The 27,704-nt window shown below is 54.6% G+C and overlaps 13 protein-coding genes across 13 annotated transcripts; 6 read left to right on the top strand and 7 right to left on the bottom strand.

The window, feature by feature from the left end:
* Positions 1-135: 135 nt before the first annotated feature.
* BU26DRAFT_590909 (uncharacterized protein) lies at positions 136-1,396 on the bottom strand (the record flags this gene model as incomplete). The annotated part of the gene is made up of 3 exons (XM_033834782.1): positions 136-650; positions 720-834; positions 896-1,396. The coding sequence occupies 3 exons, from the start codon at positions 1,394-1,396 to the stop codon at positions 304-306; spliced, it is 963 nt and encodes a 320-aa protein (XP_033687454.1). The 3' UTR covers positions 136-303.
* A 751-nt stretch (positions 1,397-2,147) lies between these two features.
* Positions 2,148-2,969, top strand: BU26DRAFT_480101 (lytic polysaccharide monooxygenase; the record flags this gene model as incomplete). The annotated part of the gene is made up of 3 exons (XM_033825693.1): positions 2,148-2,199; positions 2,249-2,602; positions 2,651-2,969. 3 exons carry the CDS (start codon positions 2,148-2,150, stop codon positions 2,941-2,943), a joined length of 699 nt encoding a protein of 232 aa, XP_033687453.1. The 3' UTR covers positions 2,944-2,969.
* Positions 2,970-5,788: 2,819 nt separating this feature from the next.
* BU26DRAFT_480098 (uncharacterized protein) lies at positions 5,789-6,674 on the top strand. The gene is made up of 4 exons (XM_033825692.1): positions 5,789-5,859; positions 5,912-6,028; positions 6,092-6,138; positions 6,188-6,674. The coding sequence occupies exons 1-4, from the start codon at positions 5,856-5,858 to the stop codon at positions 6,551-6,553; spliced, it is 534 nt and encodes a 177-aa protein (XP_033687452.1). The 5' UTR covers positions 5,789-5,855; the 3' UTR covers positions 6,554-6,674.
* A 246-nt stretch (positions 6,675-6,920) lies between these two features.
* Positions 6,921-8,392, top strand: BU26DRAFT_517069 (glycosyltransferase family 8 protein). The gene is made up of 2 exons (XM_033828479.1): positions 6,921-7,395; positions 7,489-8,392. Exons 1-2 carry the CDS (start codon positions 6,972-6,974, stop codon positions 8,286-8,288), a joined length of 1,224 nt encoding a protein of 407 aa, XP_033687451.1. The 5' UTR covers positions 6,921-6,971; the 3' UTR covers positions 8,289-8,392.
* Positions 8,393-9,374: 982 nt separating this feature from the next.
* On the top strand, positions 9,375-11,803 carry BU26DRAFT_257215 (glycoside hydrolase family 20 protein). Its single transcript, XM_033821215.1, has one exon. The coding sequence runs from the start codon at positions 9,571-9,573 to the stop codon at positions 11,401-11,403; it is 1,833 nt and encodes a 610-aa protein (XP_033687450.1). The 5' UTR covers positions 9,375-9,570; the 3' UTR covers positions 11,404-11,803.
* Positions 11,804-12,202: 399 nt separating this feature from the next.
* On the bottom strand, positions 12,203-13,138 carry BU26DRAFT_562184 (uncharacterized protein; the record flags this gene model as incomplete). The annotated part of the gene is made up of 2 exons (XM_033833000.1): positions 12,203-12,916; positions 12,980-13,138. 2 exons carry the CDS (start codon positions 13,136-13,138, stop codon positions 12,203-12,205), a joined length of 873 nt encoding a protein of 290 aa, XP_033687449.1.
* Positions 13,139-13,348: 210 nt separating this feature from the next.
* Positions 13,349-15,330, top strand: BU26DRAFT_517066 (kinase-like protein). Its single transcript, XM_033828478.1, has 3 exons — positions 13,349-14,128; positions 14,183-14,947; positions 14,998-15,330. The coding sequence occupies exons 1-3, from the start codon at positions 13,372-13,374 to the stop codon at positions 15,162-15,164; spliced, it is 1,689 nt and encodes a 562-aa protein (XP_033687448.1). The 5' UTR covers positions 13,349-13,371; the 3' UTR covers positions 15,165-15,330.
* Positions 15,331-17,399: 2,069 nt separating this feature from the next.
* On the bottom strand, positions 17,400-18,068 carry BU26DRAFT_392465 (HET-domain-containing protein; the record flags this gene model as incomplete). Its single annotated transcript, XM_033822713.1, has 1 exon — positions 17,400-18,068. A coding segment is annotated over one exon (669 nt), but the record flags the coding sequence as incomplete, so codon positions are not given.
* Positions 18,069-18,261: 193 nt separating this feature from the next.
* On the bottom strand, positions 18,262-18,956 carry BU26DRAFT_602822 (uncharacterized protein; the record flags this gene model as incomplete). Its single annotated transcript, XM_033835383.1, has 2 exons — positions 18,262-18,745; positions 18,801-18,956. 2 exons carry the CDS (start codon positions 18,954-18,956, stop codon positions 18,422-18,424), a joined length of 480 nt encoding a protein of 159 aa, XP_033687446.1. The 3' UTR covers positions 18,262-18,421.
* Positions 18,957-20,590: 1,634 nt separating this feature from the next.
* BU26DRAFT_590897 (uncharacterized protein) lies at positions 20,591-21,469 on the bottom strand (the record flags this gene model as incomplete). The annotated part of the gene is made up of 2 exons (XM_033834781.1): positions 20,591-20,955; positions 21,010-21,469. Coding segments are annotated over 2 exons (516 nt in total), but the record flags the coding sequence as incomplete, so codon positions are not given.
* Positions 21,470-21,797: 328 nt separating this feature from the next.
* On the bottom strand, positions 21,798-23,584 carry BU26DRAFT_502909 (uncharacterized protein; the record flags this gene model as incomplete). Its single annotated transcript, XM_033826670.1, has 4 exons — positions 21,798-21,949; positions 22,000-22,596; positions 22,755-23,086; positions 23,139-23,584. 4 exons carry the CDS (start codon positions 23,582-23,584, stop codon positions 21,798-21,800), a joined length of 1,527 nt encoding a protein of 508 aa, XP_033687444.1.
* Positions 23,585-24,207: 623 nt separating this feature from the next.
* On the top strand, positions 24,208-26,155 carry BU26DRAFT_480091 (uncharacterized protein). The gene is made up of 4 exons (XM_033825691.1): positions 24,208-24,875; positions 24,970-25,487; positions 25,539-25,821; positions 25,876-26,155. Exons 1-4 carry the CDS (start codon positions 24,552-24,554, stop codon positions 26,035-26,037), a joined length of 1,287 nt encoding a protein of 428 aa, XP_033687443.1. The 5' UTR covers positions 24,208-24,551; the 3' UTR covers positions 26,038-26,155.
* Positions 25,981-27,524, bottom strand: BU26DRAFT_590891 (oxidoreductase-like protein). Its single transcript, XM_033834780.1, has 4 exons — positions 27,452-27,524; positions 26,586-27,354; positions 26,395-26,513; positions 25,981-26,340 (listed from the first exon to the last, which is right to left on the bottom strand). Exons 1-4 carry the CDS (start codon positions 27,464-27,466, stop codon positions 26,209-26,211), a joined length of 1,035 nt encoding a protein of 344 aa, XP_033687442.1. The 5' UTR covers positions 27,467-27,524; the 3' UTR covers positions 25,981-26,208.
* Positions 27,525-27,704: the final 180 nt, after the last annotated feature.

Here is a 27,704-nt window from a genome sequence, read left to right as displayed (position 1 = left end):
AATAGACCAGAGGCCTTACGGTGCCACTAGCACCCGACGTTCTCTTGTTATCGTAGACTCGAAGACCGAAACCTGGGGAAGGGCTCTCCACATATGGCAGAGCTACGCGTTATGAACGCCTTCAAAGTGCTCCACAACGGTGGAGCTTTCGGAAGGTCTGGATGGCTGAACCGGCAGTTGCACGAAAGCCACGAAAGGTACGGTCGGTCTCGAATCTGGGCGACGCCTGCTTTTAAGGCCGCTTGAGCTATCTCTTTCCAGTTGGTGTTTGATTGAACATGGGCCATTTTGCGTATGAGAATTTTACCGAGTCCACACAGCGGACGCTCGCCATGCGACCGGTCCAACGGTATTTGGGCTCAGTTCTTGGCGGCTGCGGGGTGAGGCTTGGCTGGCATGGGTAGCGGGCGGAGGAGTTGCGGATTCTGGTGCACTCCAGCCGCCATCCCTTGGCGGAGCGGGACAAGCAACGCACGCGTCGCCACTGCTTCGGCAGATGGAATTGACGTCTTCGATGCCAAATCGTGGTGTTGGAGGCACATTTGCGCGTCCATTTCGCGATGAACCCGTCTTGTAATCCTCCCTCTCATGGTGTAGCGGAACGAATCGGGCAGGCGGCGGGCGTTTTCTGACGTTTAACCAGAGGATTTCTGTAGAGGTAATCAATATAAAGCCTAGGCATGGATAAAGTGGTTGCATGAACGAGGATGGACTCCTACCGTTCGGTTGGAGCAGCCTGACCAGCGCGTAGGCGACAGCATCGTATTCAGTGCACCGCTTTTTCGCCACCCCGTAGAATGCGATTCCTAGCCGAGCTATTGCCAGCAAGGAAGGCTACGAAAAATGATTCGTTGAGTGGCCTGAGCGACCTATCTCGCGCCGAATATGAGCGTACCATTATTCGCCGATAGATTATCGGATGGGAGACTGGCAGCTTCGGAGTTAAGGGGTCAGTCCGCCGTTTTGTTGTGCACGCTTGGCTCGGCGACACTGCGGCGCGGTAGGCATCCGTTGACCACAACACTCCACATGCTGTGAAAACCGGAATCGATTTGGGAAACGCGGATTGTGAAGAACCATAGGCTGGCGTGGTGTTGTGGAGGACGACTGCATGTCGGGCTGAGGTCAGAATAATGTTGGTGGGACGGCCCCACTTCAGGCGCCAGCACCCAATCAGAAGGGTAGTTGCGAGGGCGTCTTCCACCTTCCACCTTCCTCCCGTCACTCCGCCGGATCCTGCTGACCAGCTTCCGAGCGGGCGCGTCCCCCGGCCACCTAGCGTACAGGCCGTCGCTAGTACTCGATGTGGTTTGACTTCACACCTCGAAGCTCTCTCTACGGGTGACTGTGGAGCCCGTGAGTACGTCGTCTTGATCTCTGAGGAAAGGGCACTCATTTCTTCCTACTACTATTCTAAGCGATGCCCACCCATCCTATGGGGGGAATACGCGAAGGTCTCGGAATCTACTGAAGAGTAGGGCGTTGCCGATATAAGATGCGATGCAAAAATCGTGCCTTGATCACGTGCAGTAGCACCAGCCCTGGAACCTTCTCAGGGCGGATTATGGTCTCGCAGGACCGCACTGATCCGTCGCTTTCCATGGTTCTTTTGAAGGCACGTGCCAGTACGCAAATCCATCAGTTCCCATGCGATACAATCGTCACCCGGTTTGGCGATGACCAAAACTCCCTGACTCGCCACTGTGCACACTTCGCAAGAACTCTTGCCAAGTTCCACTGAGTGTGGGAAATGAATCCTCCTATATATCGACTCTTTATATCTGGCCCGTATGACTGACATCGCGAGCCCAGATTGGTCTTCCCCGCGATCTCGGCAGTTCACCCTTGCTCAGCCTAAATTTCCCTCGACAGCAAAATCCCCTTCCGAGATCGAACCTCATATTTTGCTGCATTGCTATTGGCGGCAAAGGGCAGCTTGAGAAATACAAGGCATGGATTTCCAGAAACACGAAACTTCACCACCTATCTGAGGACGTTACTATATTGTCGCTACGGGATTCCTGCCCTCCCAAGAACGCTGTGCACCTCACGCCGCAGGGTGATGAACCTACGGCGAGTATAAGTTGGGTGGACGCCATGGCTCTCTCGCCACTTTCGATTCCTTTCGGAAGGGTGAAAACAGCAACATGCAGTTCCTGGCCAGTCTTCTGCTCGCCGCTACGGCGGTCCAAGCCCACTGTACCTCCACCAACAAACCCCTCTCACATAGCAAGTCTAACACCTCTAGACACCTTCCCCAGGCTCGTCGTAAACGGCAAAGCCGAAGAAAAAGACTGGTCCGCCACGCGCATGACCAAGAACGCGAACTCCAAGCAAGGCATCGAGAATCCTACCGTCGCCGACATCCGCTGCTACCAATCCCAGAATGCCGCCAACGTCGTGACCGTTCCCGCTGGCGCTACCATCCACTACATATCTACGCAGCAGGTGAACCACCCCGGACCCACGCAATACTATCTCGCCAAGGTCCCTTCGGGAGCGTCAGTGACGAGCTGGGATGGCTCGGGAGCTGTTTGGTTCAAGATCTTCACCACGATGCCGAAGGTCGATCAGAATAAGCAGATGACATGGCCTGCACAGAGTAAACGATCTTAGTTCCGAATTTAGGACCCGTACTAATACTTATTAGATGAATACAAGACCGTCAACGCCACGATCCCCAAGGCCACACCCGACGGCGACTATCTTCTCCGCGTCGAGCATATTGCTTTGCACATGGCATCCCAGGCGAACAAGGCGCAATTCTACCTTTCTTGCTCGCAGATCAAAATCACAGGAGGCGGTAGTGGATCTCCAGGACCTCTGGCCGCCTTCCCAGGCGCGTATAAGAGCAACGACCCAGGCATCCTCGTCGATCTTAACAAGATTGCGGGCGCGCCGGATACGTATCAGCCACCTGGGCCTGCTGTATGGAGCGGCTAAACGAGGATCTTCATGGCCTGTCTGGCGAAAGAGAAAGGGAAGTAACGCTTGTCATGAGCGGCATGTCAAGGCCCTATTTTTCCTTCTTTAAACTTTCCGTGAGCAGCCTACCAGTAACATAAATATACCCTTCAATTCTCTATCCTCAACCATGAGTGAATTTCCTTCCGACCCTTCCTCATTCATACTCTCTCCTACAGTCTCTCGGAACCCTTCACCAAGACCCCGTCTCTTCCCCATCTGTAAATGACCCCATCTCCCCTTCCCCCCAGAACACGCAAAACCGCACAGAATTGATCATACACTCCGCCAAGTTAAATCTCCTAAGCTCCGAGTAAGATCTGTTACAGCACTGCTATGTTCACAGCTCCATGTCAATAGCCGAGTCACTCGCTGTCTTCCAAGCATCTTTTACCTGAATTTTTACACCCTCGCCAAAAAATCATACCTTGCCACCGACTTTCTCAGATGTCATTCATAGAAGCCCGCTGAAACTACAGACACAAAACGCCAGCACGACCTTACGGGTCACGGAAACCCAAGCCTTCCAGGGCGCCTCGAAACCCGTCCACTCCCCCTTCCATATATCAATAATCTTGACCACAAAATTCAGACAGTCACTCCAATCCCTATAAAGCCCACCAGAACCCACCAGAACCCACCTCGCCAACGCACCTACCTACCACCCGCCCAAAAAACACACAAACGCACAGCAGAATGTGCAAGCTCTGCCGCTACATCCTGCCCTGCGGCCACCCGAAGTACCAGCACATACTCAAATGCGGCTGGAAGAACTGCAACACCATTCCTGAAGATTTCGCTGTGGAGTGGACGGTGAAGTGCGCTTTGTGCGAGGCGAAATTGGGGGGTAGGGAGAGAGTGCTGGTTGATAGGGGGTATTGGAGGGATGGGCCTTTGGGGTGGGTGGGGATGGGGGATGAGGGGTGGTAGGCTGGAAATGGGAGAAGGAATGGGGAAGGAGTGGAGGGTGGGCACGCGGGGAAGGGTGTGATGTGAGGTGCTGGAGGTGAGTTAAAGGCTAATTCGGCGGGGGATCTGGGATATAGGGGGGAATACTGAAGAGGGTGGGTCGAGTGGTAAGAGCGCGGTCGTAGTTGTCATGTTGAGAGTAGACACTGAGCGATATAAGCCCTATAATGCATGTTTTGCGCAGTTTCTATTTGTATTTGGCACTGAAGGACCCGCGCAAAGGAAATATAAGTAGGATATACACAGTTATTCAGCAATATTTCTCCCTCTCCTGCCATGCCAGCACATAGTATCCAAACCGATCCAGAACACCAGTCTTTCGCGCCAGCGCTCTCACTCCGCGTCCATGTTTCGCCACCTTGTCTACCCCTCAGTACCTATCTCACATACTATTCCGCCTCCCACCCCCTTCCTCCTCAGCCACTTCTCCATTCTTTCCCACTCCCTCACCCACACCCCTGCCCTCATCTTCCTGCCTCCGACATTCCTCGCATCTCTGCGCAAAGCCCAGATACGTAACCTCCTGATGCGCGCACCGATGCTCACCCGTCACGGCGTCCACCTCGCAATGCACAGAGTGACTGATTCTCGTCCATGCAACGTGGTCGCAGTCGTGCTCGAAGACCATGACGACGCAGATGTTTGGGTGGTGATCCATCTCGTTTTCTGTAGGTGTGTGGTGGCTGGAGTGGATGTGTGGCGAGGGTAGTTGTTGGTACTGTGGATTGAAAAGCCGGGGATGGCGAGTGGTTGGAGAGAGGGAGCTTTAAGGACAGCGGGTGCGGATTTTGTGGCGGACGTTGAAGGGGTGGAGGGATGCGTGACACCCGGCTTTTCAAGGTTTGAAGATTTGATACTGCATTCACGTCTTTCTGGTCTATGCCTTCATCTTCACGGCTGGCCGTCGCAATGGCTCTTCACATGAAGCGAGTCCGAGGCCCATTCCAGGGCTGCGGATCCACGAATCCGGGACGTCGTCTTCCCCCGGAGCCCCGTTTGAAGACCATGCGTCAAGTACTGCAGCCACCAAAACATTCAATAGCAATGCTCTTCACATGACTCCGGGATGCCCCTCGTATAAAGCGTCTTCTTGCCAGCCACGACAGCTCTGCACAATACGTACACTCATACCTTCTCTCGAAGAAAACGCTCACAGACTACAACTCATAGACAGGCAATAGAAACCCCACTCTACTTACTCATTACTACAGGCAAGATGTGTTGGGTCTACACGGTATACCATGCTTGCGGTGATCGGGCTCCGGAGATCATCCTCTGCCCGACGGCGCGACAGGGGATTAGGTGTCGGATGGGCAAGGTGGATGCGGGGCAGCGCGAATCGCCGAAGGATTGCCCTGAGTGTGCCAGGGGTGGTTGGGGCGAGGCGTATATAGTGGGTGGGTAGACCGAAGGCGTGTGGATGCTTGGGTGGGGGTTCAGCTGGTCTGAAAGTATACCATTATGAAAGGATTGGTCAGATTCTGCTTCCATTTCTGTTGCTACTCGGGGTTTGGCTTTGGTAGTGCTTTCCACTGGTGTGCGTTCATGGGAACTTTCAATCCCCATTCAACGCCATGTACGATGTTGCACTTGTGTGTTGAGCCTTTGGAAGTTACCCATGCATGAGCATGGGTTGTCTCTGGCTTCTCTTCCGCATGTGAAGGCTTTTGGAATCTTGCAGGGGGCCAAATCGAACTAGAGAAAGATAGCTGTCATCGTGTACAGAGAGAAACCAGGGGCAAATGCGCTAGCGACAAAACGGAAAGGCGCTGCCAAGGCTCGCTTCCACGCCCACTGCAGCCCCTCCAACATTGTTGCGCCGTCCTCGTCAAACTGTACGAACTTTTTGCTTCAACCTCACCACCATTGCTCCCTCGTCACACTTTCGGATCAGTTGAGACAGACTACCTCTCGCACTAGCCATGCGTGAGTATCGTCCTTCTGATCGGCTGCTACAGCCAGGCTAAACCGTGCGCAGCGCCAAAATTCGATCCGAGCGAGGTCAAGGTCATCCACCTTCGCGCGACCGGTGGTGAAGTGGGTGCCTCCTCCGCCCTCGCCCCAAAGATTGGCCCGCTGGGTCTGTCGCCGAAGAGTACGTATTTCAGAGCTCAATCGAGGGAATTGCGGCTTGAAGACGAGAGCTAACATTGCGTAGAGGTCGGTGAAGATATCGCCAAAGCCACGGGCGACTGGAAGGGCCTCGTAGGTTGCACCTGAATTCATATTGGGACCTCAACTGACATCAATGTAGCGCGTCACGGTTAAATTGACCATCCAAAACCGCCAAGCCGCAGTCTCCGTCGTCCCTTCCGCATCGTCCCTCGTCATCAAGGCCCTCAAGGAGCCGCCGCGCGACAGGAAGAAGGAGAAGAATATCAAGCACACCAAGAGCATTCCTCTCGATGAGATCATCAACATTGCGCGCACTATGCGCTTCAAGTCGATGGCCAAGGAACTGAAGGGTACCGTCAAGGAGATTCTCGGCACTGCCTACAGCACCGGCTGCCAGGTTGACGGACGGAGCCCCAAGGCAGTCTCGGACGACATCGAATCTGGCGAGATTGAGAGTGCGTTCTGGCAATTCTTGAAACAGCTTCAGGTGCTGACACTTCTCTAGTCCCCGATGAGTAGATCTATGAACAACTGGAAGGCGTTGATAGGACAACATACCAGACAGAGAGTGCTACATATCCGAAATGAGATCTAGTCTCCATCTGGGTTTCTTCGTCGCCGAGAGCAGTGGGCGGCTTCGGTGTTGATGTCGATACCAAACGCGACGGTTGGGAGGCTCTATAAAGTAATGAGATATTTTGCCTCTCAAAAATTGACCATGCCATGTAGAGTTACATCAAGGCACCTGAGAACATTCAAATAGAAACCTGTGTCTGCGTACGTTTTGGTTCACATGGCACGTGATGTTCTGGGATGCGGCGGGCGTCGTCACCTCCGAGCGCCTCCGCTCCGCTCCCCTGAACAAAAGTGCATCCGGCTCACCCCTCAACCATGAAGCCGACTACCCATTGCGGGCCGACAGAATGCGTCGGAAGCGCTCAGATGAGCTCCCGCGCTTCGTAAGGGACGCCGAACCTCACTTCTACCCCTTCCAACGGCATCGGCGGTACTGGTACTACCTCGCTGGCGTGCTCTTCGTCTGCTGGATCCTCTACCCGAGTCGCAAACCCGTCGACGACGGCAACACGCTGCGCATCAACTGGTCAAGCTATGCATACAGCCTATATGCGACAGACAGCGCAACCCTCTGCCATGCGGTCCTCATATTCGACGCGCTCGCCAAATACGGCAGCAAAGCAGACCGAGTGCTGTTCTACCCGCGCAACTGGGACACAGTGATAGCGAATTCGCGGGATCGCGACAGCCAATTGCTCGTCATGGCACGGGACAAGTACAATGTCAGGCTGCAGCCGATCGAGCTACTGACCGTTGAGGGTCGGACAACAGGTACGTTGTTGCACGCCCCGCTACTGTCCCTCCCTTGCGTGCGCTCCCTACAGGGCGAAACTTACGGGCTAACTAACGCTGCCTGCCACACAGACGCGTGGACGGGTACCTGGGACAAGTCCGTCACCAAGTTCATGGCCTTCTCCCTCGCGTACTACGACCGCGTCATCGCGCTCGACTCGGACATCACGCTGCTGCAATCCCTCGACGAGCTGTTCCTCCTCCCGCCGACCCCGATCGCCATGCCCCGCGCGTACTGGTACGAGAGCGCGCCGCGGCCGCTCACGTCGCTGCTGATGGTCATTAAGCCGGACTTGGCCGAGTTCGAGCGCTTCAAGAGCGTCATCTCCGGCGGCGGGAACCCGCTGCTCGTCAACGCGCACAAGTTCGACATGGAGCTGGTGAACGACCGGTTCGAGGAGAGCGCGCTGGTGCTTCCGCACCGGCCGTACGCCCTGCTGACGGGCGAGTTCCGGCGGCACAGGAGCAATCACTCGGCGTATCTCGGGAACGCGTTTGAGGCGTGGGACGCGGAGACAGTGCTGAAGGAGGCGAAGCTGGTGCATTTTAGCGACTGGCCGCTGCCGAAGCCGTGGATTATGTGGCCGCTGGAGGGCCTGGCCGAGGTGCAGCCTGATTGCGAGGGGAGCCATGAGGGGAGCTGCCCCGAGAGGAGGATCTGGAAGCATTTGTATGAGGATTTTAGGGCGAGGCGGAAGGAGGTGTGTCGGCTGTTGAGTGTGCCTGCGCCCGAGTGGTGGAAGATTAAGGGCGGCGAGCATCATCCTAATGTCACAGAGGGGACGGCGCATGAGGCGCCGCATGCGGAGGGCGAGATACCATCTCAGAGCACATCGGAGTCTGATGAGCAGAGCGTGGTACACGACGTATAGTATAGCATACCTATAGACGGTCAAATCGCACATAGAGTACGGGTTTCTGGCTAGAACTTATTGGAGCGTCATGCATAAAGGCCCCCCGATCAGGCAATTCAGGCCCAATATAAACATGAAACACCGTCCCTTGCGGACCCCAGTACGCACGGGCTCGTGCGCATGTCTCCAGAGATCTGATGATTCTCTGCCCAGCAGGGCTGTGGCGCAGGCGGGCGGTGATTTGTTGGACGGCCTGATGCTTCTGCTTACTGCCGGTTTCGCGTGTTAGATGAGAGGAGGCTGCCATAACGCAGCGAGCAAACTTTCGAGCTGCGCGCACGTCGCCGCCCGCGGCATCTGTATGTACCTGTAGTCTCCGCAGCGAAAAACAACACGCTGTGGAGGCTGGCGGCATGGCGCCCCTGGGGGCTGCGGTTGGCTGAAGCCCCCGCCGCCAAATGGAAATCTCCGACCCATCAATCAGCAGCGCGCCGCAGTGCAGCATGCGCGCAAGAAACATCTCACAGTCCTTCAGCTCCACACAAACCAGTCACCCAGCCCCCATCATGCGTCGATTTTCCGCACTCTCCTCCACTGTCATCTGGCTGCCTGCATGCTTCGCGTCTGCGTGCGGTCAGAGAGAAATGACCTGTCAGGCTAGGCCGTGTAACATTCCACGAAACATGGCATGCGAGCGAGCGGCTTGGGTGACACCCACAGCCGTTTGTTTTAGCGGCGCCGGACTGATCTGCGGCCGGATGGCGGGGAGCAAGCGAGGGCCCGATCGTAGAGAGAGTCCGCTAACGTTGACTCTAGGACAGTGAATGGACGCTGTGGTGGTATTCACTACTTCGTACCCTGGAAACGACTGGAGCGGGGGTTGCATCCCGCCCGCCACGGGTCTGGAGGCGGGCTGCGGGTGCGTCGACTACTGGGCTCAGAGCGTTGCAACGGAGGAGGCTCACGGTTCCTGGGTGACGGCACTGCTGCAAGGCTGAGCTGCAGCCGGGGACTGTGAGCCAGTGACAGCGGCGGATGCAGAGCGCGGTCCTGGCGCGTGGCTTGATCACCGTGAAGCATCCCGGCGCAGCCTGTCGCCGTCACTCTATTTCCTTTCCCGGCTGCAGCTGGCCTTTGCCTGGGGTTCCTTAAAATATCCCCCTTTCCTCATTTTTCCCCAATCTCATCGCGGCGATACCTTCTCTTCTTACAACTGCGACTTTGAAGAAGCTAATTCTACTATCGACACTCTTTTAGATATTCCCGTTTCTATTGCTTAATACGAGGAGGGCCGTACACGATGCGCGACTTTCTCCTGGCCTCTGTGGCCACCGCAACGGTGCTCTTCGCCCGCCACGCTGAAGCTGTTGCTGCGAATCCGCTTCCCAAACCCGCGAACATTACCTGGGGCTCTTCTGGCGCTTTCTCCGTTGGCTCTCTTACTCTCAATGCTCCCGACAACCAGATTGTCCAGGATGCATTTGAACGCGCGACCAAGGCCATCACCGACCTCAAGTGGATCCCTGCTGCAACCGAAGCACCTCCGCAGAGCTTCGAACCCTTCCCGACCCCAACTGCTGCAGCGTCTAGGAGAGTGAGGAGACAGTATGGAACCAATGCGACTGGGACTCTCACCACTGTAAATGTTGATGTTGCGGATACGCACGCGGCTCTCCAACACGGCGTCGATGAATCGTACACCATGGAAATCGCCGCTGGATCTGACTCCGTCGAAATCAAAGCTAAGACCGTCTACGGCGCCCTGCACGCTTTCACCACCCTCCAGCAAATCGTCATCAACGACGGCAGCGGCAAGATGATAGTCGAGCAGCCCGTCTCCATCCAGGATGTGCCCCTCTACCCGGTCCGCGGCATCATGATTGACTCCGGCCGGAACTACCTCTCCAAGAAGAAAATCTTCGAGCAAATCGACGGCATGGCCCTCTCCAAGCTCAACGTGCTCCACTGGCACATGGTCGATGCCCAGTCGTGGCCCGTGGAAATCCAGGCTTACCCCCAGATGACGGATGACGCATACTCCGACAACGAAGTCTACTCCACGGAAAGCATGAAGGAAATCATCCAATATGCCGCTGCACGCGGTGTCCGCATCCTGCCCGAAATCGACATGCCGGGCCACGCCTCCTCGGGCTGGAAAGAAGTCAACCGCGACATGATGTCCTGCATCGACAGCTGGTGGTCCAACGACGTCTGGCCGCTGCACACCGCCGTCGAGCCCAACCCGGGCCAGCTCGACATCCTCAACAACAAAACCTACGAAGTCACCGGCAAGGTCTACAAGGAGCTTGCCACCCTCTTCCCGGACAACTGGTTCCACATCGGCGGCGACGAACTGCACATGAACTGCTACAACTTCAGCAGCCTGGCGCGCGCCTTCTTCGCCGAGGGCCACTCCATGGGCGACCTCTACCAGGTGTGGGTCGACCGCGCGCTGCCCAACTTCCGCAGCCAGGTCAACAAGACGTTCGTCATGTGGGAGGACGTGCGCATCAGCCCGGACGCCGCCGCGACGGGCGAGCTGCCCAAGGACGTCGTGCTCCAGGCGTGGAACAACGGCATCGCGCAGATCAAGAACCTGACGGGCCAGGGCTACCGCGTCATCGTCTCATCCTCCGACTTCATGTACCTGGACTGCGGCTACGGCGGCTGGGTCAGCAATGACCAGCGCTACAACGTCATGGTGAACCCCAACGCCACGGACGGCTCGCCCAACTTCAACTGGCTCGGCTTCGGCGGCTCCTGGTGCGCGCCCTACAAGACCTGGCAGCGCATCTACGACTACGACTTCACGCTCAACCTGACGGACACCGAGAAGGCGCTCGTGCAGGGCGCCATCGCGCCCCTCTGGTCCGAGCAGGTCGACGACGTCGTCCTCTCCCCGAAGATGTGGCCGCGCGCCGCCGCGCTCGCCGAGCTCGTCTGGTCCGGGAACCGCGATGCGGAGGGCAACAAGCGCACGACCGAGATGACGCAGCGCATTCTTAACTTCCGCGAGTACCTCGTTGCGAACGGCGTTATGGCGAGCCCGCTCATGCCGAAGTACTGTCTCCAGCACCCGCACGCTTGCGACCTGAACTTGAACCAGACGGCGCTGTGGGGTCCTTCGGCGTAGGTAGCTGATCGGCTTCTTTTCTTTTCGAGGCATGTTTGAGGCGTTATGAGTGGTTGGAATGGTATTTTCTAATGATGGTTTGATATTAGTGTGGGAGGGGCGGGGGAAAACGCGGTGCAACCGGCGACCCATCGATTTTCATTTTTCTTTTCACTTCTTGTGCATATTTTATACCCATTCTATATCTTTTCTTTTGATCTTTATAGCATTAGCATTAGCATTAGCACATATATATATATATATATCATCATTATCCTTATTATCCTCCCCCATCCCATCCTCATCCCGTCCGACTAGTCTATTCCCTTAGGCCCGCCTTCCAAACGACCCTCCACCAGCCTTCTAGCAATTCCAACAGACGCCTAGAACAACGCGAAGAAGAAAAAAAGAAGAAAACCACACCCAGACCGCGTTGCGTTGCACACGTCTTCCAATGAAGCCGCTTCAACACGCCCGCCAAGCCACCTCTCCGGAGCTAGATTCTATCCTGGAAAGCAAAGCCAGGAGTCAGTCTGTCCTTTAGAGCCACCTGCCCACTATGTAGGATCCTGTCTATGCAGCAGCTCTGAAACGGTGGGGTGGTTCCGGGGGTGCTTAATGCGCGGGGACGGGTTCTACGGGGAGGGTAGGGGGAAGGAAAGCTTAGGCTGGTGGATTATGGTGTTTGTGTTTGTGTTTGTGTCTGAGGAGTACGTCTGGGTGGCGCTTCGTGGCCGCTAACGTAGCGTCTTGTCGTCGTTTAAGTCGCTTGGCCATGGCGCGTATTATAATTATATGTATATATTGTCCTGAGGAATATCTAGCAGACACCGATGTTTTCTGCAATCCTCCGCTTCTTGTATTTCCTACAAGCCTCGTTCTTCTCGGTAGAGTTATCGGCCTTTTCAAGCATCCCCTCGCTCTCCAACGCATTCTCTGCTGCCATTTCTGGCGGAAGGTGCTGGCACTTAGTGCAATTCCTTGTGTCCTCATCTTCGGGTGTCAACCTTCGTCGCTTGCTCGGTTGGCTCTGCGGAGACAGAGGGCTGGCGACAGTAGCGGTTGGCGTCTGATCTAGCGCTTCAGTGGCCTGCGGTAGTTGTTGTGGATGCTTGTCTTCACAGACGGTATCCGCGTCGTCCTTTGGGGTGGGCAGAGAGTGCAGCATGCTCGTTGCTGTGTTGTCGACAACCTCCTCCCGAGCAACCTTTTCATGCGCCTCTAGAGCTCTGCGACGTTCCTCCTCCTCCACTTCTTCCTGCTCCTCCTGAATCAATTTGTCGATCTCCGCTATAGCCTTGAGGTGGGCTTCATAATACCGTTGGCGGGCTTCAACCGGTGTGTATGAATATCGCCAGTTGTCCGCGATGTCGCGTCCGTATTTTTTAATGCGGATTTCGTGGCAAGTGAGGGCGGATTCAAGCAATAGACGCAAGCTGTTGGCATCTACGGGCGTAGCGGATCCGCCTTCTGGGCTGCTCGGCCGGGTAACCAGGTGCGCTCCGAATGTGCTTACGACGTCGGGGAAGGGCTCCTGCAGCCGTCGGTGCAATTAGCATCAACGCACAAAAAGAAACGGGACAGGAGGTGCGCATACGCCATTGAGATATTCTTCCAGCACGGCTCGTTGGCGGAGCCAGCACATAGGGCGCGGAGGGGAGATGTCGGAGGGATGCAGAATGGACGACGAAAGCGGTGACGAGAACTCTGGTGCTTGATCGCCCGCATCGGCTGCATCAGCGGTGCTGTCTTCCATGGCGGCGAGGCGGTCGTGGGCGCGAATGGCGTTACAGTACAGGTGTTGCGAAGGAGCCCTGGAGTGGTGATGTTGGTCAGGAACGCCGAGAACTGCCAAGCCCTCTTACGTGCCGAGCGACACAGCCACACGTGACCCTAGGCTGCCGGCCCGCCTACAACCACCTCTGCACCCCCACGTTGCTCTGCACCCCCACGTTGCTCCACCCACCCTTTCTACTGCATGAAGCACACATGGCAATCGATTGTCATGGTCTGCGGGCCTTCGCAACCCTAACCCCAGCCAATGCTGAGGCTCAGGATGCATTCAGCCACGTCGTGGATTTCGTGAAGATGGATCAGTCACCCAGCGTGCCGTCGTCCTTTTCGTCCTTCCTCTACGTCGACGAAGAAAAAAAATACAATCATGACGTTGCGATGCTGCGCCGAGACAGCGAACGCCCTGCCGGTGAAGACGACGAGACTGCTACAGAACCGGACACCGAGACCGAACAGCAGCCAGAATGGCAACAGCGGGGCATGGTATGGTCTGGCTGCTTCTATTTTACCATCAAGGATATGCCAGAGCCGATGAATCGCTGGCATGCCGGAAGGTTGCACAAGGGCATTGCTGTACTTCAATTTCCTTTAACGGTTAAGCGTTCCTCTATTAGACGTTTACACGCAATTTTCAGCTTCTGCACCTATACCGGGTGCTTGAAGATCCAGAGGCCGCACAACGGCCTGGAAATAAGCGTTAACGGTGTCGATGTGCCTCAGTCCAGCACCTTTGTTAATGGCAACCAAGCCATAGTCCATCTCGGCACCCTCAAATACCGCTTCGAGTATACCCCGTACAGCTATACCGACCCTTATTACGAAGAGCGCAATGGGGCGGTCATGAAATTTGCCGATTCTGAACCGTGGATAGCTGCGAAGTGGGAATCCCTTACTCAAACACCCTCCATACAATCGACAACTATTATGGGTTGGACGCTCCGGATGCCAGTTGGTCAGTAAATTCTCCTCTTCATTCCTTACTTGCGGTTTCTTACTCTGTGATTAGGTCGTGGGGCATCTGGGAACGTCGTGCAAGCGGTTAACGACCAGAGTCATACCGCGGCTTTGAAAACGAGACAACGACGATGCCGTGATACGGCAAAACGGATATCCCGCGAGATCCAAACGCTCAAAGCAATCACGACGCTAGCTCGTCAGCACAATGAGTCAAGAATCCTCCAACTTCGTGACGTTATGTACCAATTCGGGAACGAAGACTACCAACAAAACACCACCGAAGACGTGTACCTTTTGCTGGACCCATTTCTACCGTTCACTGTAGATCATATTATCGAGATGGACCACGGAAATCCACTCAAATCTCGCCTAGCTCTATGGGTCCTTCATGAGGCCATGCTAGGGCTCCAGTTCTTGCACCAGGTAGGATGGATGCACGGCGATATCAAGCCCGGAAACATCGGCATCGAACTGCCACACATACTCCCCTCAAGCCTAGAAGGCCTCCAAGCTGTCCGTGTTGTCCTCCTAGACCTCGACAACGCCACCAATCTCCAATCTTTTGGCCCAAACCCCCGGCTACCTCCCACGCCGGGCCGCGGTGGTACCGTGCCCTACCTCGCGCCAGAAAGAGAGCTCGAGTACCAATCATATACCAGCGATGTCTGGGCCGTGGCTGTTACCGGGTATGAACTACGATACGGGGAGCACCCGTGGAATTTCTCAGCCAATGCATGGAGGCCTATGGCATCTGAGAGTCTGCGGACAAATTGGCTGTCTAAGTATGAACATGGTATTGCAAGGTTGCAAAAAGGTATAGCCCAATTTCTCGTCAAGCCAGTCACGTAATACTAATAACGGTAGACCCTATCGGCAAGCTTCTCGCGAAGATGCTATCATTCTCCCTCTCGTCTCCTAAAATCGGGGCTCAGACTACGCGTATAACGATTGATCAGGCGCTGAAGGAGCCATGTTGGGCACTGCTGAATTCCTATGACCAGGACTTGGGAACCAAGAAGGCGAAGAGATGAGACTATTTCTTTTCCCTATGTGGTGATTGCAAGGGATTCTTATCGCTTCGGCGCCCATGGACTAAGCAAGGAATATGAGTAGAGCTATGTAAATGCTCGAGCGGATGTAGAAGGGGACTCATAGTTATGCTGACTAGCCATTGGCTCGTCCACCTTTTCCGGCCTTATCTCGAGGGCTTCATTTTAAGTCTAAAAAGTTTGTTTCTCAAATCACCTTCGCGACCTAGCACTTGCATCTTTCGCGCCAAATATCTAAGCCACCGCAACTAATTGCTGCCCATGAGGCGGTCCACTCAACACATCGTGTCCCAACGTGCGAGAGCATGGAGAAAGCCATCATCAGATTAACCAACCTACCCCTCTCGTTCTCATTCGCCAATAACTCGCAAAGGACCGTGAACTGGATGAACGCATGTGTTCGAACCCCCACATGCGACGGTGAAGCTAACTCCAGCGGATGCGGCTTCTTTAGTCCAGGCCTCGTCCCCAATACCCCGTATGGCAGCCATGGTGCGAAGATGTTGAAGGGGCTCCGTTGCTGCACAGTTCAGCCCATAGAGGTATAGCCAAGTATTCATTGAAAGTCGAAGCCGCTTCTGCGGCGAGCGGGGAATGTGTACTACGATGCACACAGAAGAAAAACGAGGCTGGCTATGCTCCTGGACCGAAGAAGCCACTGACATTTCCGATGCCGATGGGATCTGGCAAGAAGCTATTGATCTGACGATGAATCGTGGTGTTGTCCAGGTCGAGGGTTGACGGGATGCCAGTCATCTCGGGTGCGAAGTCGAGAGGACAAAATGGAGCGAGAGTCTGAAGTAGATATGTTTGAGAGTATGTGTATTGGGAGGCCTTTTTGTAGGCGCCGGAGTTCCTTGGCCCACCTGCAGGGGCGCTGAGCTCGTCTTGGTGCGTGCCGCCCATTCAGCCTTGTAGTGCAGCGAGTCGCTGTATGTTGCGAGAAGCGATGTTTCCGTTGCCGAAAATCTTTATCGGCCGCTGTATTGAAAAGAGTGCGACATGCGGGAACGCTTCAAGTCCTGTTTGCGTGGCCTAATCTGACTTGCATGAGTACCTGAAAACCTCCAGGAAGCCAGATGAGGTGGGAAACTACGCTTCTCTCCACAGTTTGGCCCCATTTTCTAGGAGCGGCAGCACCAACGAGGTCCTGGAATAGTCGTCTCTCCGATCAAAGCGACTGGTGACTTAGGGAAGGGCTCCGTTGCTGTTTTCTTCGCCTCCTTTCCCCCGAGTTGGTACCCCGAGGTTGCCGCCCTTCTCCGAGTATTCGATTTCCACGACAAACATGCGCTGGCCAAAGACCCTTTCCTTGAACACCGCAACATTCAAGCTCTCATGGTATATAGCGCCCTCGAAGCCATGGAACTCTTCCACCGCATTCCGCCACGGTTTCGAAGAAGCGCTCTTGTGGTACGCTTCAAAAGTACCGTAGGCGTGCCATACGTGATCGTCGAGGTGACACCAGGGCTTCGGCTCGTGGTAGTCGCTTTCCTGCCGCAATCCCAAGCTCAGGAAGATGCTGTAGCGGGAAGGCAGGGCCGGCGAGGAGTCGTGCGAGCTGAGCTCTAAACTTGCGTGCCACGAACGGAGGCCCCGGGCGTCTCTATCGCCCTGCAGGATTCGATCGGCGGCGTTCCACCATTCCTTTGGGAAGGCGTTTGTTACTTTGAGGCCTGGGGGAATACTCCGGAGGAGGAAGCCCCAGCGTCGGTGGACGCTGTTCGAGATGGACGGGATGCGGCTGTTTCTAATGTAGATCTCCCTCATCTGAAGCGAGGGGCTGTATACTGACAAGGACCTTGTGGGGAGAAGACCGACGTTGGTAGTCGTGTCGCGGATGTATAGGTTTGCCGTTAAGTGACGCAGAGGGATGACGACGACGTGTTTGAAGTCATGAGCAACGTGGCATCGCAGAACAGCTGCTTCCAGCTTGAGAGGAGTCCGGATCATGATCGGGGATCGCAGAGGCCGAATCTCTTCGTTGTATTCGTAGACCTGGAGCCAGATCCTAAGGCCGCGGTGCGTCAGTGCGTATGGTGCGACGGGGTCGTCAGAAGCAAACGGGACCAGGTTTCTGGCTTCGAGGAAATCTTTCGGATCGCTGGCCAGGGCATCGCCAGAGGTGTCGTCGGCGGCGATTTCCATGCTCTCCCAGGCGAAGAGCGTCTCGTCTTCGGAGATCTTCATGATTTCTTCCTGCAGTCGCCGGAACGCTTTCACTTTGCCCTCGCCGTACAGCAATGGCATGTTCACGTCGAAGATGCCGAGTAAGCTATACGCGATATCCTCGGCCCTGGTTGCTCGTCTTTCGGCGGCCCAGGACATACGCATGCTGATGCTTGCTGTATCCAGGCTTTGGCCCCTTAGATAGGCCTCCGCTATGCCGGTAACGGCTGATATCCGTCTACTGAGGGTCGCCTTCGTACCGAGACTCTTCCATTTGGAGGAGAAGAACTCCATGCCCGCTATTTCCCCCTGGCCAATGCTGCTGGGCGCCAAGAGCTCCTGCAACGTCCAGGCCCGAGTGAACCACTTGCTGCCTTTGAAATCATGCAAGCCTGACACATCGAAGAGGTAAGCATAGCATTGCGCGGCACGCTTATACCAAGCGAACATGGAATTAATGGCCTCCGAGAGCTCGGCGCTGCTGCTCTTGTCGATGCAGAGAGTGTCGATCCAGATCCAGTCAAAGCCATCGCGTCTGGCCTGCTCACAGGCTTTGCTGACCTTCTCAAATCCTTTCTTCTTCTTCGCGCTTTCTAGGTCAAACAGGTCGGCGAATAGGACCTCTTCCTCTTCCCATGTGTGGGATAGGATGGCGTAGGGCGGGGTATTATCCACGAACTCCTTTAACTGGAGAGCGCGCACATCTAGAAGCCGCATCGCAGGGGATCAGAGCTCGGTGGAGCATTGTTTTGCGGGGTGCTATCGCGATGAGAGGGCAGTAAGAGGACGGGAATTCGTGTTGCCTAGGAGTTGTGCATCCCAACCAGTTGTGTACGTGGGGAGTTGCCAAGGCGAATCTTAGTCAGCGCTAAACACAGCCCCTCTCAAGGCACCGTCTTTCTCGTGCAAGCTCAGCTCCACGGATAGTGATTTCATGCGACACCATTCTAAATCGTGGATATCGAAGTTTGTGCATTCGGGAATCCGTTACAGAACACGAAGATGATAGAAGCGGATCCAAGCCCAGCTTTTGTGAATGACTCACAACAAGATCGATCCCTACCGCTGCTTCAGGTGTCTTTCTTGCCCGCTGCGACGGCGAGTTCGACGCTCTTCGTGAAAGGCGGATACTCGCTCTTCCCATCAGCCACATTGACCACCTTCCCGTCCTCAACATAGACCTCCTCCCACCCAACAGTCAGCTCGGCTCTCTCCGCATCGACCATGTCCCCCTCCTCAGCGAGAAGAGCCTGGAAATCAGGATCGTGGAGGATTTCCATCATCTGCGCCTCGCTGCGGACCCAGAACTCGATTGTGATGTCGTGCTCGGCGATGGACCATCCGGGAGGTAGCTTGCCCTCCAGCATGTCGCGGCACGCTTTCGGCGTATGGTACTAGTTGGCGGTAAGCAGGGTGCTTTGCGCAGTTGGGTCCCCGGAGCGTTCTTACCTGGGCGACTTTCAAAGGCGCGTGGCGGGCCTGGATCGCAGCGGCCCTTGGAGCATGTTGCTGTGTCGCGAACTCGTGGAGCTGCTCTTCGGAGACGCCTTCTTTTCGGAATCGCTTTGAGGTGAATTTGAGAACGACTTCTTTCTGGGGTGCCATTGTGAGGTTTCTTTGCCCTGGTGTAACGTTTGCGAGAAGGTGAGAAGAGGTTCCAGGAATTATGGAGCGTGCGGCGTTGTTCTTATGCACGTCTAACCTGCCCCTCGCAACATGACTTCCTGTTTGACGTCTTACGGTTCCGCAGGGTGGATGGTGGAATTCCGCGTCTTACCCAAGGAAGCGGCCAATCACGTCGCTGTAACAACAGCGCTGCCTCGCTAGCCACTCAGAACGGCTTACTCTGCGCCTTCTTCTGCGCCTTGGTTTTTTCCTGGCATGGTCATGGGAGGCCTTAACAGCGTTTTGGATGGAACGTTATGGAACATCCCGCCAAGGTAGAGAAGAAGGTATATAAGGGGAAGGAGTAAATCCATTGCGGATACTAGTTCGCGGTTTATAGGCACGAAAGGAAAGTGCAAAGAAAGTAGACGCTCGACAGTATCTACCTAGCACTACGTGCTGCCACTAATTGTAACGCCTAACTCTTCCGTCTACCTAGCCTAATGAAAGATTGACGTACAAATACACACAGGCTGATAGGCTGTAAGTGGAAGCCCACCCCCACGCAGTACTTCTCTCTTCTCCCTCCCGACCTTCAGCCCTCGTACTTGCTAGTGTAGGCGATTCTGTACTCGTTCTTCTCCTTGCCCAAACAGTCCGGACATCAATTGTCAGTTACTTTGGAACTACCTTTCATCTAACACGCCTCAGGGCATTTCTTCTCACATTTGGCTCCGTCAATCTTCAATTTGCGCTTAGTGCTCTATTAGAATTTTCCGCGAGATCCGCAAGCATGCTTTCGAGTGATGCGCTGGCACATGTTGATCGCTTGGGTCGTGACGGCTCGACATAGCGATAGGCGATTGGGCGGGGTATTTGTTTTAGGCCCTGATGTTGTTATCAGATCGCAAAGACTGGTTTGTTGAGATATAGTAAAAAGTTCAGTGTATGGGGCAGGGTATGGTGCAGAAACGGGGGTATTCGAAGGCATTTTCATACTGGCTTTTCGAGTCATGGGGTTATTGGCTGTTTGACGATGCTAAGATTAGGCCCAGACTCCTTCTGGTACGGGGAGTCCATCGCGCACTGTCCCCATGCTATTCTGAGATACTCGGCTTGATACCAAACTATGAGTACGCATGGTCAAAATACTCATGCTCGAAGTACTCTTCGTCGATGCGCGGATCGTGGATTGTGGTAATGGCGATGATTCAGTGTTTCTACTTACGTGCGAATCTTCTGAGGTAAGGTTGAACATGCGGGACAGCAAGGACGATATAGTGATCCCCCATCCTAACTCATAGGGCTATGCTGGTGGGAGTGGGGAAAGGCGGAAAGGGGAGTGGTTGGGCACTGTCCGGTATGACCCACAACCGCGCACGAGCACTCCCTTTCAAGTCTTGGAACCCATAATAATACCCATAGTCGTGAAGGCATCCGGTACCCATTTTAAAGAGTGGACTAGACACATCTTGGTTTTCTCGAAACAACCTTTCCAGCTTTCTTATCGACGCGTTGTTGGAGTGCGGGAAGCGCCGACGAGCCTATTATGCACGAGCATGTTTGAGGAGACACTAGGGTACCATTGTGCCCGCCTAGCACTTCAAGCCTCGTGATCTGCCGCAACAATGTATTGTCTTATTGAATGTTACATCTACATCATGGTCATATGTACAAAAGCCGTGAGCTCTCCGTACCTCAATCCCACTGGCTTTCCAGCCTATGATTACCTTCTTGATTCCACTCATTACTCGTCTGCAACTTTCTTGTTCCTACACACTGAGTATAAATCATTCCCTGATCCAGTCGAAAGCCATATGCGACAGCACGTGTGACGGTACTTCCACGACGCGATAAAAGCCCTCTGCTCCGACTGCCGTCGCCGCGACAGACGCGAAGAAGCAGACGGCAACCGACGCAGCACCGTTCGCAATAGGCAACATCTAGTAGAGCCTGATGCCAAGCGTGTATACGATGATACTGGAGACGAGGAACCAGCCTACAGGGATGCATTAGCCATGAACTGGCTAACCAAAGGGAGTAGAAGACTCACTCAACGACCGTCTCCCCAAGTAGACAAATAGCGGATTCGCCAACGCCCACTGAAGCACATCCGACGTCTCAATGAACAAGAAAAATCCCAGCAGCACGAGGTAGTTATCATCTCTCGCCTGTGGCTGCTTGACGTCGAAATCTTCGTTCAGGCCTCCGGTGTAATACAAGCCCCCGTGCGCGATCAGTTCGGCGTCGTGGTACTCCGGGCGCCACGCAACCCAGAGGTACTGAATGACCAGGCCAGAGGCAAGGATCATGAGATACACGACGTATGAAGGGCACCGGATTGATCGCCATACCTTGATACCCCGCTGCGCCTTCGCTTTGAAGTCCATGTTCGCGGCCATGTCGGTGAGGAGGAGGCCGGTTATCGAGTACCAGGCCCAGGACTGGACCCACCAGGCGGTGATGATGACGAATATGGCGCCTTTGACGCGCCACGAGCGACAGGTGTAGGGTTAGATAGCGTACATATCTATTACGACTGCTTAACCCTCTGTTTTAGAGACGCCCCCTAGAACGAGGCCCCACAGAGTCCGATTTATAAAAGATCGCTCTATCCGAAGGGAATAGACCCTGAGAAGAAGTATCAAACAGGAGTATATCGTAGACGTCATAGCGCTGCGTTCCGTGCGGGCTGAAGACCACGGGAGCCTTGGAAGGATGAAGCCATCGCACGTTGCGGACTGGACTTGAAATGGTCGTGCTTTCTCGCCCATGTGCTTAGCGACCCGCAGTTTCTTCCTGAGATGGATGACCCCTTCATCTTAAAGAAAAGACTCTGCACTAGTCCATGAGAGAAGGCATCTTCGGTGTAGACTTGGGAGCGGGGGAGACTGGAGCCGATGGATTGTGGCTGGCACTAGAAGGCCGCGTATTCGGAGCAGGCGAACTTGCTGGGAGGCCGGGTGAGAGGAGCCTGAGTTGCTCGATGATAGCTGTACATTGAATAAGCGGAGCGATGCACTTCTTTCCGTTGGTGACCTACACTCAAACCCTTTGTACCGCTGTAGCTCCGCCTCCTTGGTCGCGAGATTGGAGGTCAGTTCTTCAATTTTACTCTCACTCTTCACGTGCTGCTGTGTGGAAGCGCCTAGTTTCCCCTCGAGCGCTGCTACATCGTTGCAACGCTTGTCAAACTTCGTGGACAGATCCGCGTTGGCAGATTCCAGAAGCATACGTTTCTCTCTCTCTTTGGCAATCTGCACTTCCAATTGCTGTAGCCTCTCGGCTTTGTGCTTGTTGTCCTGGTCATAGCGCGCAAACAGGACTTTTCTTCGTTCCTCGCTCTGGCGGAAGAAGTCGGTATGTCGCCGATTTTCCTCCTCGAGGAAGTCCCTTGATTTCTCGATTTCGTCTTTCTCGGCGAGTAAGCGATCTCTTTCGACCGCAGACCTTTCCTTCTCTTTTTCCTTCTCGTTTTCAAGAGTTTCGATTTTATTTTGGAGGTTCGCCACAGTGGCCTGCAGTTGATGCATCTCTGACTGCTGCTCAAAGAAATATCGCTTGACCAGTTGGTACTTCTGTTTCAGTACTTCGTGTTCATTCAGCAGGTGCTGTACTTCCTCGTGTGTCATCCCGTGCTCTGCGAACGTAGCGTTACGTATTAGCAAATGTTTGAGACTTCAGCAAAGAAATCAAGGGAATAGTATGCGCCCGTTGTCTTTATCCGCAAAGGTCCCAGGGATCGGCTCCCCAGATCAAGGACTCAGACATGCTGGTAATATACCCTAATATACGTACCCGGTTTCGGTGTTTCGACTATTGTATCGGCGTCTGATCCATTCTCCGACTGTTCTTGTACAGGAGCCAGATTCACGCTGCCCCTCGATTGCGCGAGGGCTCTTCGATAAGCTTGCGAGTTTACGACGAGATCATCAAAGGCGAAGTTCGTGGAAGTAGCTACCGAGTCCACGGAGTACAGACTCGCAACATCGTCTATCTCGAGCTCAAAAACGGAGCCGGGGGCTTTGACGCGGGGGTTGGCGTGGCGGAACCTGGTGGTTTGATGGGCAACGCTCTGCAAGACGGTGGTGTTGTTCTCTAGCAGTATCCGAATATCATGGATAGAACCCCTGAGTCTCTTCAGTATCCAGAAGGAAGAAAGGACCGTCGACTGTGACGTACATCTGAAGCGCTTGGATCAACAACCCTAATGCGGCCTGCTGCCCTCGTATTTGGACTAGCACATCCCGCATCGCATCCTCCTTCCAGATCAGCTTGATCCTCCCCATGGATCCAGCCAACCCGTCTTTTTCAATAGCGACGTACAGTCGCTGGACCTCGTCATCCAGGACCGAATAGACCAGAACGCAGCCCGTTAGCGCCTGGTCAAAAGTGGCTTCCAACTCGGGGCGCTCTAGTAGCGTCGATCGCAACGCATCTGGGTTCCTAGTACAGAGGCCTTGGATATGGGCAAGGGAGGTTGAGATGACTGTGGATTCAGAGTAGATAGCCGTGATGGTCATGGAAGCATCCCGGTACTTTCCGCGGAGGTCATATAGTGCGCGAGCGGTGCGAACGCATCGAGCTGAAATGGCAATGACGGTGCTGGTAATGGTGAGGGGATCCATATCTCATCATCTATGGGATTCGTGACGGGATCTAGACGATGTGGTTGAAGAGTGCAAGGCTGGAGTGATATCGACCCGGCGGCTAGAGCGGAGGATGAGCTTGGCAACTCAGCCTTCTCACACAGCCTCCAACAAGATCCAGCCGAGTCGCTTCATCTTCCTACCACGAGATAGCAACATACTATACTTTCCGTTTTATCGGTATCAACAATTTTCAGAAAGCCTCATCATTGCGATTTACGTGGATGGCACGGGAGTGTCGTCATGTTCCCGTATCGGGCCATCCCACCAACTGAAACAGGCCAACAAGCATATCAAGCTCCTGCGCTAAGACGATCGGCAAACTCATCTCAGGGTTCTACGCTGCATGGGTTTGCTTGATCTTGCTTCGACTTTTATCAGTTCTTCTCTTCATTATTCTAGACCACTTTCCGCGCGAAGCGACGGCGTCCTCATTTCAGCAAGCGACGCGGTCACAAGCCTCTCGAAGCAATAGCGGACCAGCTAACCAGAGTCCACACAAGCCGATTTGACGCGAGTTATGTCAGCGTGTTAGAGGCTCGGCGCTGCGCTGCTTAGGCCGCCACCTGCCGCCTGCGCGAACCCCTATCACCACCATTTGGATTTCGTCCCTCGTTTTCCTATGCCCCGCGACACTCTTGTATCGCTTCCAGCTGGCTTCGCCCCGATAAGGATTGCTGGCAGCTTGGCGCCGAGTACACGATATGCACCATCGCACCCATGAATGGCTAGGCTCGTCGCTCGATCTCCTGAAGAGGGAGGTTACATGGCGTCAATCCATGGTGTTGAAAAGGCTTACTTGAGGTGCAAGCTTCCCCCCATGGCCTTCCAGGGTCTTCCACTCCTCTTGTCCGTCTCTTGACATCTCTTGTCGGTACTACGGTTTGCTTCTATTCTTCCATCCAGCCCTTTATCCCAGTCATTTCTTTTAATTCGTAATGCCATCATGATTCGCAAGGGCTATCGTCTGTCGTTAACGCATCTCGCTATTTACATATCTGCCTTCTTTTTTGCTTCGCAGCTTTGGTCGGTATGGAAGCAGTCAGCATATGGCTTCCAGTCGTATATGTCCGCTAATTGGCAATTTGACGCGGACGTGCATGCGAATGTGCATACCCTCAGCCATGAGCAGTGCGACATTGCGTTCCCAAAACTTTACTACAGCCTGGACCAGTCGATAAAACGGCGGCAGGGTAGGAAAGTGCATCCGCAGGATATTGAGATTTCGGAGGGAAGGTGCATGCTGCGGGTTGTGATCTACGAGGGCGAGGTATGTTGAAGATTCTGCCCATTACCCATAAGTGGGCATGGAAGGCGCGGCTCTATTCGAAAGTCTTCCGCAGCGAGGACTGACAGAGAAGCAGCTTTTCGTAGTCGACTCCGGCATGCCCGAACGGTGCTACGTAGCCAACGGCAACGAACGCGAACGCATCCTCGGCACCCTCGCACAGATCGACCGCGCTCTCAGCACCTCGCCCACCTCCGACCCCTCAATACCAAACATCGAATTCTCGCTCTCGCTCGACGACCTTCCGCGACGCTCGAAAGGCAAGGGCACGTTCTTTGGATACACTAGGAAAGAAGGGCACGAGTATAACGATATCTGGTTGATGCCGAATTATGCATACTGGAGTTGGAACTATACTCATGCGCCGAGTTGGAATAGCATCAGGAGGGAGATCATGGCCGCCGAGAAGCAAGTGCCATGGGCGAAAAAGGACCCAAGGGTTGTTTGGAGAGGCAAGATCAAGATGGCAGAGTTGAGGAAGGAGCTTGTAAGGGTCAGTCAGGGGAAGAGCTGGAGCGATATTAAGCCGGTGGTGATCAATGATGCGAAGGATAAGCATACTAAGGATGTGATGAACTTGCGTGAATTCTGCGGGTAGGACCTTCGCCTGATGAAATAGGGCAGCGGATGCTAATCGGAAAATAGGTACAAGTTCACCGTCCAAACGGAGGGCACTTCCTACTCCGGCCGCCTAAAGTACCTTCAGCTCTGTCGCTCGGCCCTCATCACGCACCCGCTCCAGTGGCAGGAGTTCCATACGCATCTCATGAGCCTCGCCGGCAAGGACATCAATTTTATTGAAGCTTCGGAGAACTTCGGGAACCTGGAGTCGGCGATGGAGTACTACCTCAAGCACGACGACGAAGCGGAAGAGATTGCTAGAAATAGCTACGAAACGTTCGCCAGACGGTATCTAACTCCAGCAGCGGTAAGATGAACATCCTTCTACTAGCAGCAGGAGTCCTGGCTCATCCAAATACAGGTCACTTGCTACTGGCGACGGCTCTTCTTTTCCTGGGCCTCGGTTCAGGGCTACGAGCCGCAACTGTACGTACCGGACCGGAACGGCAACACAGTGATGCGCGCGACACCATGGACCGCATTTGCAGCGAATTGGCCGCAGGATCCTTCCATCATACCATAGAATTCTAAAGAGTAGAACATAGAGGAGGAAGCATGACGAAGGTACCAGGTTTAGAGATGATACCCATATTCCGTACAAACAGCATAGTTAAGGATGTTTCATTTTCTTTATATTCAATCTTATCCTCTCTTCGTTCCCAATAGCCAGATCGTTGACAGCGCGCACCACGGATCAGTACGTTGCAGTCAACCTCTTCACCATCCATTCGCCCGGAACAATGGGCCCATACTTCTTCGGCCTCGCCTCGGAAACGCAGTTCTCGATCGCGTTAATGATGCGCTCGTGATCCGGATGTGCAAAGAACTACACCATCATCAGCACTTCAGCCACGCTGCTATCTAGGGCGAGACCACTTACTGCAATCGAGTACCTCGCCGAATACTTTCCGTCTTCCGTCGTCACCGCATTTGGCGGGCTCACAACCCGATGGTGCGTCGACTTAATCACATCATTCGTCCAAATCTGCAGCATATCCCCTACATCTCCTAGTCAGCACCTCACTGCCCTTACCCTTCCTACCAGCTACTCGCACGAGAAGACCCACATACCAGCGTTAATCACAACAGCCCCCTCAACCGGCTCCACATGCACCCACTCCCCCTCCGGCGTCCTGACCTGCAGCCCCCCACTCCCATCCTGAAACAGCAGCGTAACAGTCCCATAGTCCGTATGACTCCCCGCTCTCACCGCGCCCTCCTTCTCCAGCACCGCCTTCGGCACACTTGGATAATGCAGCAACCTCAGCACATGATCACCAGCCGTAACATACTGCTTAAACCACTCTCGTTCCAGCCCCAAGCCCTCCGCAATCGCGCAAAGAAGCTGATGATGCAGATCATCGCACTTCTCGTAGAACGCGCGCATCGCAGCGCCAAACCCCGGCAGCGCATCATCGGGATAGTGGTTCTTCCACGGCTTCGCGGGATACCGGCCCCCTTCCTCATCACTGCCTATTTCGAGACTCTCTTTCAAATCCGGCAACATCGCCCTTAGTTTCGCAACCGCGTCCTCGCCGCCGTCTTCTAGATCCGCATTCGTCGTCTTCTCAATGCCCATGCCGCTGTACCCGCGGTTCGCCGCTTTGTTGGTGTTCGGATGCTTCATTTTCTCGTCCAGCGGCAGCGCGAAGTATTTCTCGGACCAGGAGTATGCGTCAGCGGGGGAGAGCCCGCTGTGCGTCAAGTAGAGGAATCCTGAGGTAGTGAAGCCGGCCATGATGGCGGCGATGCATGATTTCTTCTCTTCTGGAGTGCCGTGCAGGTATTTTGAGAAGTCGATGATGGGGATGCGGAACTGGGGTGGGTTGGTGGTGGTGGCCTAGCGAGGCTGTAAGCCTTATGCTCGACATCTGTTCTTTTGTTGGCATCGCTAAAGTGGGGATTGGACGGGGGGAAACTGGGCTGGGGGACGTTACCTGTGGAGTTGCCATTGTCGGGGCAAAGTCGAGGGCGGTGCCGGACAGCGCTAGGTGGAGATCTAGAGTTGGCCTGGGCGCGGAGGCAGCGAGATTCGTCTGAAGCGGATCATAGAGGTGGGAGATTATATGGATCAAAGGGCATCAGTTGGGCGCTTGAGCGTGCGGTAAGATGGATGCCCCGCTTGTTGAGGGCGGTCTCCTCCGAAAGGAGGTGGGCTCGCATATCCGATCGCGTAGGAATTCGAACATG

This window comes from Trematosphaeria pertusa (assembly GCF_010094035.1).
Source record: "Trematosphaeria pertusa strain CBS 122368 unplaced genomic scaffold BU26scaffold_4, whole genome shotgun sequence".
Lineage (NCBI taxonomy): Eukaryota > Fungi > Ascomycota > Dothideomycetes > Pleosporales > Trematosphaeriaceae > Trematosphaeria > Trematosphaeria pertusa.
This window is presented reverse-complemented; position numbering and strand designations above follow the sequence as displayed.